This window comes from Phlebotomus papatasi, chromosome 1 (genome assembly GCF_024763615.1).
Source record: "Phlebotomus papatasi isolate M1 chromosome 1, Ppap_2.1, whole genome shotgun sequence".
Classification (NCBI taxonomy): Eukaryota; Metazoa; Arthropoda; class Insecta; order Diptera; family Psychodidae; genus Phlebotomus; species Phlebotomus papatasi.
The window spans coordinates 90,490,278-90,503,863 of record NC_077222.1 but is presented as its reverse complement, the minus strand read 5'-3'; the positions used below and the strand labels follow the sequence as shown (position 1 = coordinate 90,503,863).

The 13,586-nt window shown below is 33.2% G+C and overlaps 1 protein-coding gene across 1 annotated transcript; it reads left to right on the top strand.

Moving 5' to 3' along the window:
* The first annotated feature begins 319 nt into the window (after positions 1-319).
* LOC129809665 (gastrula zinc finger protein XlCGF46.1-like) lies at positions 320-13,569 on the top strand. Its single transcript, XM_055859688.1, has 4 exons — positions 320-612; positions 671-1,547; positions 8,536-8,754; positions 13,256-13,569. The coding sequence occupies exons 1-4, from the start codon at positions 487-489 to the stop codon at positions 13,468-13,470; spliced, it is 1,437 nt and encodes a 478-aa protein (XP_055715663.1). The 5' UTR covers positions 320-486; the 3' UTR covers positions 13,471-13,569.
* The last annotated feature ends 17 nt before the right edge of the window (positions 13,570-13,586 follow it).

Below are 13,586 nucleotides of genomic sequence, written 5' to 3'. Positions count from 1 at the left end.
TACAAAAAAAATTATAATATTTATAAGGAATTTTCTAAACTTGCCCCCCAAACTTTTATCATAAAAAATACCAAAAATATACCATTTGGGAGTCAATTTTAATTGAAACCGCTGTTCCATTTTAAAAGTAAAGCGGGTTTGAATTTCATTATTATTTCTAATTGTATTAATTTTTCGTTGCCTTGCTCGATATAAAACAATAAAATTCGAGTTCTTGTACCACTAATTTGGTAATTAAATGGTAAAACAAGAAATATTTTCTTGCATTTTGGGGTTAATTTATTCCCGCCAAAGCCGCCAGCTACTCCCGGACGGCTTGAAGTTTGCTGCGAAGCTTGCCATGTTGTCTCCGGACGTCGCGTAAACAAAAACATCAAAAGACAATTTCTTTCAATTTTCCCCAATAAAAAGGGTATTGAGCAACCGGAAGTGATAGTATCTTGTAGAAAAAAATCTGTTTAGTGTCCTGAAAAAGTGAAAAGTGAGATGGAGTGTCTGAATATCCTAGAAAGGTGCCGAGGGTGTCAAATCAAGACTCAGAAGGAGTCTCAGATATTTATCTTTGCCACCCACAATCTCTCGGATATTTTCCAAGAAACCACATCCCTGGATGTAAGACAAACTCCCAAAGAATCCCTTGGCATCCCCGTAATCCTAATCACCTTTGCAGATTCACCAGAATGATGGACTGCCCGAAGTTCTCTGTTTTAATTGCTACAATCGCCTTCTGGAGGCTTACAATTTCCGCCAAATGTGCACCACCACTGCCCTCCATTTCCAGCAAATCCTTGCTCTGGGTGTCCCTGAGCAAAAATACACACCTCCCGAGGTGCTATGTGATCCCCTGATGGTCACAAAGTCCGATCCGGACGATGACGATATGTCAAATTTTTCCAATACAGAAAGTCCTCCGGAAGAGAAATATTCTCCTCCAGAGAACAAATACACTCCTCCTGTGGCTACTGAATCTTCTTCACTGGCCAAGGATATTGAGCCAATAAAAGAGGATCAAACGGATCCAGATTATGTCTTACCGAAGAAGAGAGGGAGGAAGCCTGGCAAGAAGCTGGGAGAGAATTCAGAAAAGCCCTACAGATCTCATAAAAAGAAGAAACCTCTTCTTCCTGGAGAGGTTGAGAAGCCAGTTAAGCGCCGAGAGCCACCCACTTTGGAGTGCAGCTATTGCCATTTGAAGTACTGGCTCAAGGAACGACTGGAAGCGCACATGAGGATTAAGCATCAGGGCTTGAAAATGGCTTCTCAGTGTAAGATCTGTTTGAAGGAATTTACGAGAGTAGATTCCCTGAAGGGGCACATGGCCACTAAGCATGGTAAAAAGAGGGCTTTCCCATGCAAAGAACCGAATTGTGACAGACACTATGCAACTGAAGAGGGTTTGCAGAATCACGTGAAGATCTGGCATGATCCAGAGAATCCAAGGGAGCCGAAACCCAGGCATATCCTTCCCTATAATTATATATGCGAAGTATGTGGAAAGGCGTTTCAGTGCCCGGCCTATCTCAAGAAGCATAGCTATTCTCACGGAGGTAAGTAAAGTATTTCTCTCTTTTTTTTTTCTCAAGAAATTCTGTCGTGACACTCGAATTGATAAAAAATTCACTTGAGGTACCCGGCCGGAACAAAATCGGAGCTATAACATATTTCCATTATACTAGTATGACAAAAATCTGAGTCCGATTTGTATTATTTTTCATTTAAAAATATATGATATTCGTACCCCGTAATTGTCCGAGATAAGTTCCATTCATTCTACAGTGTCTCTGATATGTTCCACTGCCACAATAACATCGAAAATAAATGTGCAATATTTTTACTATTTTGCAAAGATTTATACGAAAAGAGGCATAAAAGTAGCCAATGAAGCTTAAGAATTACGTTTCCTGTAAGAAAATGGCCTCATCAGATGATAAAATTAATAATTGTGATTCACACGTACACTCAGTCCCGGCATTAAGTCCTTCGGGATTATGCACCTGACGGAATTATGCACACACAATTATGCAAATTTGCCTACCATCGGGGGTCAATTTATGAAATCATTTTTGAAATACGCCTGAATGCATACTATGGCGCGACGCGGGAAATTTGAAAACATTTTGCTACTTTTTCAGAACAAAATTTTAATTTCTTTTTTTAAAGGTATTTTTTTTTATTATTCTAACCATTTATTGAAGAACTCTGGCCATGTACTGTTTGTTAATGCATTTATATTGTTGAATTAGTTGAAACATTTGAATCTTTTTGTTTGAACTACTTTTAGCGACTTTTACTCTGCGCGAAATTCGTTCAACGGTCAATTTATTCAAAAGAAAGCCCCTGTAGGTATGCAAATTTTCTCGATGCATAATGCCATTTCGCGCGTTTTTTTCGGTCCCGAAAATGTGCATAATGCCGGGATCTAGTGTACACGGCAGTCACACCAATACTAATGCTGGCAAAAAGTCTCTTCCACTAGTAAAACGACACAGTCTTTTATATGGAGGGTAGGCCTACAATCGGCCTACTATCCCGATTATAGTAGGCCTACTCTCCCTATTAGTATATAATATTTATCTAATATTGTATAACATTTGTTCCGGCCGGGTAATAAGTTATACATCCGGCAAAATTCAGATATGCTCACTTCATGAAGAGAACTTGAAGAGAAATGGGAATATCTGAATTTTTCGAGGTGTGTACATTGAATAAATAACATCCATGAATATGAATATTATACTAAATTTTGTGAAAATCGCTACTTTTACGGGATTCGTGTTTTACTTAATCCGGAAATATTGTTTGGCTGTTTTCGTGAGTAAATATAGAAGGATCATAGAATGTTATTAAGAATATTTTCTGAACCATCCATATTTACATTTTGTCAAGAAATTTTAATTTTAAATGAAATACCTTCTTAAAAAGAAAGAAAATATAATTTGGTAAAATAGCAATGGGAATTAAAAATCCAAAAGAGTCTAGACACAGAAAATATGTTTTTTTTTTAATTTTTCGTAAATGTTTGTAAAGTCCTGCAATAGATTTTTTAAATACTCGTAAATCGTATAACCGGTATAACCATCTAAAAAGTTGGTACAAGTTCGTGCTTTTTTTACAAACATTGTTCGTAAGATGAACACTTGACGAACATTTTTTGTTTCTTTACACACTGAAAAATCTTTGTACAGTAGACTCTCGCTTATTCGTGGACTCTTTTTCCGGGTGACATAAAAAAGTCCGTGAGACAGTTGAATTTTAAAAATTTTGTTGACATATTTGTCCCCGTTTTAGGGTTTTTTTGTTAAAGCAAATATGCACTATCTACTGTAATTCTTTCTCACTGTAACTTTTTAGACTGTACGCATGTTTAGAAAGAATGTCGATTCAGTCAGGTCAAAATTCACTCCACAAATTTTCAATGTGAACAAAAAAATCGTTGGATGTCAAATAATTTGATGTGTATTAATCTCAAAATCCGTGTGACATTTTGGTCCTGCTCTCACGGATAAGCGAGAGTTTACTGAGAAATTTTGTCATTTGTTCGTAAAGTTTTGTCACACAAACAAAAATGTACAAAATGTTTGTAAAAGATCAAGCAATGCTCGTCAAGTGATCATGTTACGAATGATGTTTGTGCAAAGAGTACAAACTTTTACGAACTTTTTAGTGGATTATACGATTTACGAACATTTCATAAGTCCCCAGCGGGAATTTACAAATATTTACGAACAATTTTACGAAATATTTCTTTCCGTGTAATGCCCAACGCACAATAACTTTTTTTTTATAAACATGTTTTTGACATTTCAATGAGAGTGAGTGAGATCTAGATCTAGTCATCTCGCTCATTCTCATGGGAAATTTTAAAAACATGTTTACAAACAAAAGTTATTGTGCGCTGGGCATAAATATTCATTTTTGGTCAGTAAGATTTTACTTATGAATTGGTAAAAATGCTTACAAATAATTAAATTTAATAATTTTTTCGACAGGATTTTTTTTAAAAATTATTTTTGTACATTATGAAGGCACAATTAAAATTTTATGTTTTGTGTTTAGATTATCTACTTCCCAATTTTATTTTTTAACCACATTTACTAAAATACCCACAAACATTTTGCGGCCTTCGACGAAAACTATGGAAGGGGCACTCAAATAAAAAGTTTGAAAGAATTTTTGCATACAAAATGATGCAAACAAAAAAACAAAAATCAAAAACAGAAATTCCAAAACTGTCTTATATTTTTTTAGGAACCTTTAAAATTTTAAATTAAGATAAAATGTCCTAATTCAAAACTATTTCCAGACGCTTTAAGTTTGACAGAAGATTCAACACATTAAGTTCATATTTTTTCTGAAGAGAATTACATGAATTTGCTCCTTGACTCTTCTAGAATGTTACTGTTTAGTGAAAATTCTTTAGATATAATTTGAAAACTTCTTAAATACAAGAAAAATACGCGAGTGTAAAATACTTCTATTGGAAACAAATGAATCCAAATGGAGACAAGGGAAAGTTCCTAATTGGAGACAAACAATGTAAGTGAAACCGCGACGAAAGGCTTCCAAAACCTTGTTGAGTTGCTCGTGAGTGCAGGATTTGTTCTTATTCCTGGTCTTTTCTCCTTTCCCATCTAAAACAATAAGAAAATCTCCAAAAAATCATATTTCCTGGGTTTCCTTTTGAAGCATTTGCAGACACTTCAGAAAAAAGCCCTTTTTGTTCACGAAATAGGTGATTATTTCATTTGAAAACTTCACGTATCGTTAACAATAAAGATTAACACTTAATTTAACTAAAATTAGTCAGAAATATGACATAAATGTTAAACAAAACGTATAAAAAACATTCACCTTATTGTGTTTTTCATTGGAAAACATGGTCGATCGATGAAAAATTCGATGGTGAAAGGGTACACTTTTAATTTTTCTGAAACATTAACAAAATAAAATTTGTGAATATGAATTGATTTTCCATTTATTTGGAGCAAAATTAACCATATAATGAAACTGTGGTATAGAAAATTATATTAATAATAATTTAGTACTGTATTTATCGTGGAAAATGACGTTTCCATTTGGGGTAGCGAAAAGTTTCCATTTGGAGCAGGTTTTGAATTAGCTTAATTTACCCTACGACAAAGGTAGATGCAACCGACGATATGCTGCTCTCTCCGTGGAGTTCGAGCAGTAAAAAGTTCAAAAATAATAAAATTCAATAATTTTTTCAACAGTTTTTAAAAATTATTTTTGTACATTATGAAGGCACAATTAAAATTTCATGTTTTATGTTTAGATTATCTTTGTTTTTTGTTTAGATTATTTGTCACTCCTTTAAATTTTCAATGATCGATTTTTTATGAATAATTTTTTGGAAATTATTGTTATAATATAATTTTGTTTTTCATTGTCTTCAACGGGTTTTTTTTTTAACTTCACTCACCGAACACGATATATCAGTGAAATCCTTTATTTTTGCATTTTTTGTTTCTTTTCTTTATAAACTTTTTATTTATTTTTTTAATTTTGATCCCTGATTACTGATCTATGGTGGAAGATATCTTTTGTCACTGTGGCTTCTCCATCCTTGGCCTGTAGGGGGTGATCTGTTTGTAAAGCTTGCATGATACTTTTTTTTTCTAACTTCTTTTCTGGCCTTCAGCTAACGAGGTTGCTCTGCTGAGCTTGAGATGAAGTTCTTCACCTGCGTCTCCGGTCCCTGCTGCGGTGTCTCTCCCTCGGCTTCACTGAGGTCTCTCTCCCCTTATTGTTAAATAAAATGTGAAGCTTGGACCTGTATGTATGGGGGTGGGTGGAGCGACTCCGGGATCATCTGGCTCTGTGGGTCTGGGGGGATGCCGCGGGGCAGATTCCACCTTGTTTCAGTGGATTTGTATTTTCTTTTTTCTCCTCTGTCTTATCATGAACTCTGAATATCCTTTCTTTATTTTGTCATTAAATCATTCTTTACTTTTGGATTTATTAATTAATTAATTTTGTTAAAGACACTGGCGCCACTGCCACTCGTAATTTTTATTTTATTTTATTTATTTTTTTATTTTTAAGAATTCCTTTAAATTTTAGATTTCAATTTTTTTTCACGGATTTCATGGGATCGTCTGTTCCTAAATTATAAATTTAAGCTAATCTATTTTTTTTATGTTAATTACTGCACCAAACGATTTTTTTCTTTAGGGCCTTGCCCACTAATGGCTTACAGCTCAGTCAGAGCTAGCCATTTTTCAATTCTCTCACAATGTAAATAGAGAGTACGGATGGTACAGAGCAGCATCTTCTGTTTGCCTTTTCTTTCTGCTCATTAAATGAGTAAAATGTATGTTTGAGTTTAGTACACACCATGATTTATTTATTCATGTTGATTCATGACTGGCATATACAACCTGTGAAAGAGTTTTCCACCGTTTTCACTCTGGAGGTTGGTCATCAACACTAAGACGGCGGTGGCCGGAGAAAGAAAAAACTACATACTCACGCATGATCAACAATTTGTACTTCTAAAACATTGTGATGAATAAATTATCTATCTATCTATCTATACTTCACAATTTTATTTTTTTAATCAAATGTTACTAAAATACTGACAAACATTTTGCGGCCTTGGAAGAAAACTATGGAAGGGACACTTGAATAAGATGTCTGAAAGAACTTTTGCATTTAAAATAATGCAAACAAAAATCAAAATAGAAATTCCAAATTTGACTTGTATTTTTTTTTACACTTTAAAATAAATAAATCTGTTAATATATTGTTACGATTCTGAAAGGAGGCCAGAACCTTTCAAACTCTCGCTACTATCCTCAATTGACATGCGACCAAAGGGAAGACGACATGAAAACCTAGGCCCAAGAAAACATCACAATTCCTCTTATAAGCGTTTAGAGGTTCTAGGAGCAAACCTTAAATATTTTTTAAAGAAAATTTCCCTTATCAGACAAATACGTCAAGATTTTTGAAAATGTCTATTTTTGACGAAAATTGCTTCGTCAAAAATAGACTAATGTGTAGACTTCGCCGACTGTAATTCAACTGTAATTTTGGACACCTTGCTTGTAATTTTGGACACTGTTTGTAATTTTAGGAATTGTCCAAAATTACAAGCTGTCCCAAATTACTAGCACTTTCCCTGTTAGAGTAATGGAATAAAAGGTGACGTATTCCTATTTTTACGCACGATTTTTTCTAGTTTCTTGATGTTCACTAAGATTCTCGGATTTTACAAATCTATTTGTGTGTTTCTCGTATTTATCAAGACATTTATCGGGCAATTGACCAGGGAGGATAAGTGATCTTCTCCCTTTTCCCTTAATAGAAAAATTTACTATAAGAGGAGCGCTGAAACGATCAAAACGGAAGATCGGATCGTCAGCCCGAAAGAAAAATGATGTTATTGAAAATTGTTTTATGTTTTTTTTCCCAATTCTTATCTACGGAACTTTGTATGTAATTTGGGTGCTGAAGACGCTTTACCTTAGTACGACTTTCTATGTGTCCGACTTTTAGCACAGTCCGACTTTTGGCAAATTGACCTAATGGGGTACACATAACACTGAGAAAAAATGGGGGTGCGATTGACTTTTTTTTCTCATAATTTTAACACTTTTTAGGTGTAAAAATATATCAACATTTTTAATGTTAATTTTACACCTTTTTAAGGGTAAAATTAAATGAAAAAGGGTAACTTTAACCCATAATACACCTAAAAAGCATAATATTTACACCGATTTCTGATCAATACTGCAGGGTAAAACAAACATTTTCGGAATGTTATTTTAACTTTTTCGGATTTCTCTCAGTCAATGCAAAATAATGAATAATAATTTTCAAAACATCATTTTATTTTGGAATGACATTTCGACTTTCAATGTCGATCCCTCCAGTGCTTTTCTTACCATGTAAATTTACCAGGTAAGTAACTTTTTCTTTTAATAATTTATTTTAGATGACCTTACAAGTTATCCTGAGAAACTTTTCTCTAGCTAATGTAAATCATCATCTTTTCAACAATTCCGTACCATGTACAAGTTTATGTACGGGCAAAATAAATAGAAAAGGAAGTATTTCAAGAAAACAAGAGGTTGTAAGGGAAATCTTGCAAGTTTTATACCCAAACTTTTCTGGACTACCGGAGTGATTTTGGTGGCTAGTCTCAGAATCAGGAATATTCAAAATACATTCACTGAATATGAATTTGATTGAAGATAGTTGGCATAACCACGGTTTACGAGAAGCTGCGATTATGACAGAATCATAAATTATTGTTTTGTTGTTTATTTTACACCCTTTCAAATTGAATGGTATTAAATGTATAGAGCATAAAAAAAAGTTTAACAAATGATTTATACCACAGAAAATCCACTGATAGAATTGTATTAAAAACTTTCAATTTAAAACAAATTTTCAAAAAGTATGAATCAATGTGATATCGAAAATTATGTAATTTATTTTTGCAAAATGATGAAAAAAACGGCCTAACTTTTAATACAAGAAATGAGTAAAGTAAATTATCTTACCTTTCAGCTCCAAGACCTTTTGCGTGCACCCAATGTCCAAGACGATTTAACACGAAAGACAAGCTGAATGTGCATATTTTACGTCACGAAGGGATTAAGAATCACGTTTGCACAGTTTGCGGTCTCCGGAAGGTAACAGCACGTGAATTGAGGATTCACATGAACACGCACACGAGAGAAATTCTCTGGCCCTGTGAATTTTGTGATTTCAAATCCACCACTCAAGGTGAGTACCAAAGATTTTTATTTATAGCCAAAATATTGGGGTTTCAGAGTTGGAACTTTTTTTTCTTAGATGTTTTAAGATTTAGAATGTGACGTCCGCTTAAATTTAATCGAATTCAAATTTTGAAGAACATGAATTTCTCTTTTTTCTGCATAGAGGAGAATGGAAAAACCGTTTTATCTACGAGTATCACACTTTTCCGAGTTTCCCTTACTAAATACAAATTCTGAATAACATCCACTGTCAAGGACAGATTGAATGAATTAGGAATCTAGCCTGAATCGGAGATTTTCTTATCGCTTAATGGGAACAGAGACTTTCTCTAACTAATTTTTTATTTATTTTATGTGCTACAGACTTATTTTTTGGTTCCTTGTATTTCAGACAACAAAAATTCATTTGCTTATTTTGAAAAGAAGTGAAAAAAAGTTGAAGTGTGTTTTCAATTTGATATAATGCCCAACGCGCAATAACTTTTGTTTTGTAAACATGTTTTTGGCATTTCAATCAGAGTGAATGAAACTGGGATCTAGTTATCTCGCTCTCTCTCATAGGAAATTTTGAAAACATGTTTACAAACAAAAGTTATTGGGTGTTGGGCATAATGCTTATTATTTTGTTTAAAAAAAAATTGCTTCTGTGAAATTTAAGCGATTGTGCCAATTTTCAATCCCGGGAATACGATTTTAGACAAAAAGAAAAGGATCGAAGTATCACAAATCTTGAGCAAGTAAACAAAGTATTGGAAACTTTTTTTCGCAGAAAATTATGATTTGTTATGTTCCGGCTTAAATCTTTATCGATTCCGCTGTATCCAGGAAACTTATTTAGGTTCAGTAAATTAGATACGAGATCTTGAGATCAGAAAGATACCGGGATTACGAAAATTCTGGGATCCTGAAAATTCTGAGATTCGGAAAATCACGGGATCCCGAAAAGCCAACGATTCTGAAAATCCAGAGATCCGAAAAATCTCGGAATCCCGAAAATCCCGAGATCTCAAAAATATCGGGCAGGAAAAGTGTAAAATTTCCGGGATTTCAGTATTCCGGAATACCGTAATTGGAAAACCTGTTTTCAAGCTATATTTAATATATTTGTACTAATCAGTAAAATCCAAGAAGGGCCAAAAACTACGTTTTCGAAAAAAAAAATTAATTTGTGTGTATTGAAGGTGTTGCGTCTCTGTAAGATGATTTCGAATTTACCCAATCTACCCTACATGCTAAAAAAAACTTTTTTTTTTGTTTACGAGTTGCTTAACCCTTTAAGGACGATTGGAACACCGGTGTCCCATAAAGAAGATAATTTTTCCTGACCACCTAATCTAATTTTTTCTTAAGTTTGTACGTAGTTGCAAAGTTGAAGGTCGAGGGAATCTAGGATATTTTTGGAAGTCTCCAGATATTTGCTATAAAGTAAATTTTTAAGCTAAAAAAATGACGAATTTTTTAATTCTCATAATGAAAATTAATTTTAAATATTTTTTATATTTCCAATTTATTTTTAAGCAAAACCGTTTTGGGAAAAGAAACTACAATACTCAAACATAATATTTTTTATTAGATCGAAAACTATCATTCATTAGTATTGTCAGAAAAATTACTTAAATTTTAGGCTATTTTTGTCCCTATAAAGAGACAAAAAATACACCAAATCAGACTGGGGGTTATGCACAGTAACCAGTTGATTTATTAATTCGTTAATAAATAAGAAAAGCTATGCACAGTAACCAGCTTACTTATTAAGTTGAAAGCTTAATTTCAAATTAATAAGTGTTCCTATACACAGTACTTCACAATTTATTGATTAATAAAATTTTTGATTTATAAACATGCTCCTCGAGAGGAGCTTGTTAGACTTATTATCGTCAAATTAAGTAGAAAAAACATTAGGAATTGATATATTTTACGAAGTAAATTACGATTTATGTTGTCTTATACAGTTTTACAGGTGATCACCTTAAAATCAAGTAAAAATGTTTTTGATGAGAAGCTTTAAAAATTTTCATTTTTTTTATAATCAAGTGAAAATAACCTGGGACTGTGAGGAAAAGGAGGCAATGGAAATTAATTTTACATATCCCAAAGAGGTTTTAATTTTAACAGTCTTGTTTTTAAAGATTTAATGAACACATAGACTTCATTTGAGAAATAATGGTCAGATTTCTTCTTATATTTTATATTTACTGTAAATTTTTATAAATTTTCGTATCTATTTTTCTTCTACAAATTAGTAACTCTTTCTTTGCGAAATCCACAAAGAAAATAAATGTTCATACATCATTACTAGGATTTCCAACATCTCACAGTAAAAAGACGTAAAATAAACCCAAAAAATAATCTCTTGAATGCTTCAAAATGTACAAAATGCTTTAAATTTAAAAACCTCTCAAGTTTTTCTCAGCGTTAGTCCTGCCCTCAGGCGGTGGATAGGGGACACCAACTGATTTATTAACAGAGCTTTCAGGACGTAATTTTCTGTGTTTGTGCATAGGTTTTCTGATTAATTAATAAATAAGCCTAATAAATCAGCTGTAACTGTGCATACCAGCCTCTGTTGGCTTTTCGAAGACCAAATATAAGATATTTAACTGGTTTTGTTCATTGGATTCATTTTTATTGCTGATTTATCGGTCCGTGAAAACTGTCTAGTCGTTAAAGGGTTAATCCTGTAAGTACGAGAAGGTCAAAAATCGAGGGTCAGAAAAAATCACTTTTTCTGACTTTAGAGCAAAGCATAACTTTAGAAGATCGTAGGAAATTTTCTTTTTTTGGTCACCGGTGACCCAATCGTTCTTAAAGGGTTCAACTAAGGAATACTATCTATAGGAAATAGCTACATAAACGACTGATATTGCAACATGACAACGATCATGTTTTGACAACTAAAAAAGCTAAACCCTTCCTGTATTTTTCAGACCTAGATTCTTTCGATCACCGATTATTCTGGTTGATTTTTCATGGCGTGCGTGAGTAGCACTTTAGAAATTTTGAAGAAGTGAAAAATCGAGTGTTTGAATGGTTTTGGTTCAAAGGACATCTCATTTTGTCGTCGAGGTATTCACGTGGCATGTTACCAAAAAATGGTGAAAATATGTACCTAGCAAAGATCGGTAATTGAACTAGTTTTTGTATTTCTCTAGAAATTTTCTATCTCTTATTGACAAAAATGCCTAAAAAATTAGTTCTGTTTTGACAAGGTGCTTCAATGAACAACTTATTTTTCCGTCATTTTGTAATTCTTTTTTTTTCAATTTTTTTTAATGCACTTTACGTACATATAAACATAGGTGTTTTAAAAGTTTCAAGAGGTTTGGTCGTTTCTTTGTATTCCGAAGAAAATCGCGTAAAATAGTTCAATTTTGATCTATTCAGAATTCAGACTATCTCCTTAAGGCCTTTACACACTAGGAGCATTTTCTTTAAAATATGCCTTTTTAAAGAAAATTTTCCCTATCTTTGTAGGAAGAAACGTCAGAATTTTGAAAAAAAAATGTACATAATCTTTGACGAAAATTGCTTCTAGTGTGTAGACACCATTAAAGATACACTCAGTCCCGGGATTATGCACATTTTCGGGATCGAAAAAAAAAACGCGCGAAATGGCAGAGAAAATTTGCATAACCGCAGGGGCTTTCTTTTGAATAAATCCCGTAGAACGAGTTTCGCGCGGAGTAAAAGTAGTTCAAACAAAAAGATTCAATTGTTTAATAGAAATGCATTAACAAACAGTACTTTTTGGCCAGAGTTCTTCAATAAATGGTTAGAATATTTAAAAAAAAATCACCTTAATAAAAGAAATTAAAGTTTTATTCTGAAAAAGTAGCAAAATGTTTTCAAATGTCTAGCGTCGCAAGATAGTATACATTCAGGCGTATTTCAATAAAAATTTCATAAATTTACTCCCAATGGTAGGCAAACTTGCATAATTGTATGTGTATAATTCCGTCAGGTGCATAATCCCGAAGGACTTAATGTCGGGACTGAGTGTATAAAATTTAATAAATAAAATTAATGATAATTAAGGTCTCAAAAATCTCTATTATTTGATTCAAAAATCTTTCTCTGAAACACCTCAATCAGTAATTATGCCAATCTTATAAACTATTTTGGTACAATTGTATTCTCTAATTCTCTGAAGCATTCAAATTTTTAGACAGTCAGAGGAAGCGATAAGAGCTAAATATTTTACGAAATCAAATATTTAAATACATGTAAATTATACTTACGGTCAGTAAGGGAGACCGGGGTAAAATTAGACAGTGTGATGTTATAATTTTCTTTAGAAAGAATACTGAGCAAACTTCGATTGATTCAGACTAATTAAGTCCTTCCTTATCCATTGAAATATTTATCAATGTGATCACAGACTTTTTTTTCACAAATTACGGGTAAAGAAAAAAATCAGTTGGCTAATTCTGCCCCGGTCTGCCCTAGTTTGCAAAAGATTTTAATCAATTTTTTTTGGGTGTCTCTTTTTTTTTGGAATATTTGAACAGCAAATGTGAAGCGTCACATCAAGGTGGTTCACCAGGGTGTAAAGGATTTCCAATGTCCGCACTGTGAGAGATCTTTCGCCAAAGCAGAGACTCTGAAGCACCATGTGATGACTCATACGGGAGAAAAGCCTCATGCTTGCAGAGAATGTGGCAAGAGATTTATTCAACCAACAGCACTAAATACTCACATGAAGACTCACTTCAAGTCCAAGTGACTCCCAATTCCCAATCCTTCCACGTAGAGAGAGAGAGAGCAACCCCGCAAATTTTTCTTCATTATCTACAAAATATAATTTATTCCTCTTTCAAAAGCATTTTTCACCATTTTTTT

What these genes read in the sequence shown, in the direction of transcription:
- LOC129809665 (XM_055859688.1), top strand. Translation starts at nt 487, where the DNA reads ATGGAGTGTCTGAATATCCTAGAAAGGTGCCGAGGGTGTCAAATCAAG. An exon ending in AAGAAACCACATCCCTGGAT is followed by an intron (nt 613 to 670) that starts GTAAGACAAACT and finishes TCACCTTTGCAG; the next exon opens with ATTCACCAGAATGATGGACT. An exon ending in TTTCAAATCCACCACTCAAG is followed by an intron (nt 8,755 to 13,255) that starts GTGAGTACCAAA and finishes ATATTTGAACAG; the next exon opens with CAAATGTGAAGCGTCACATC.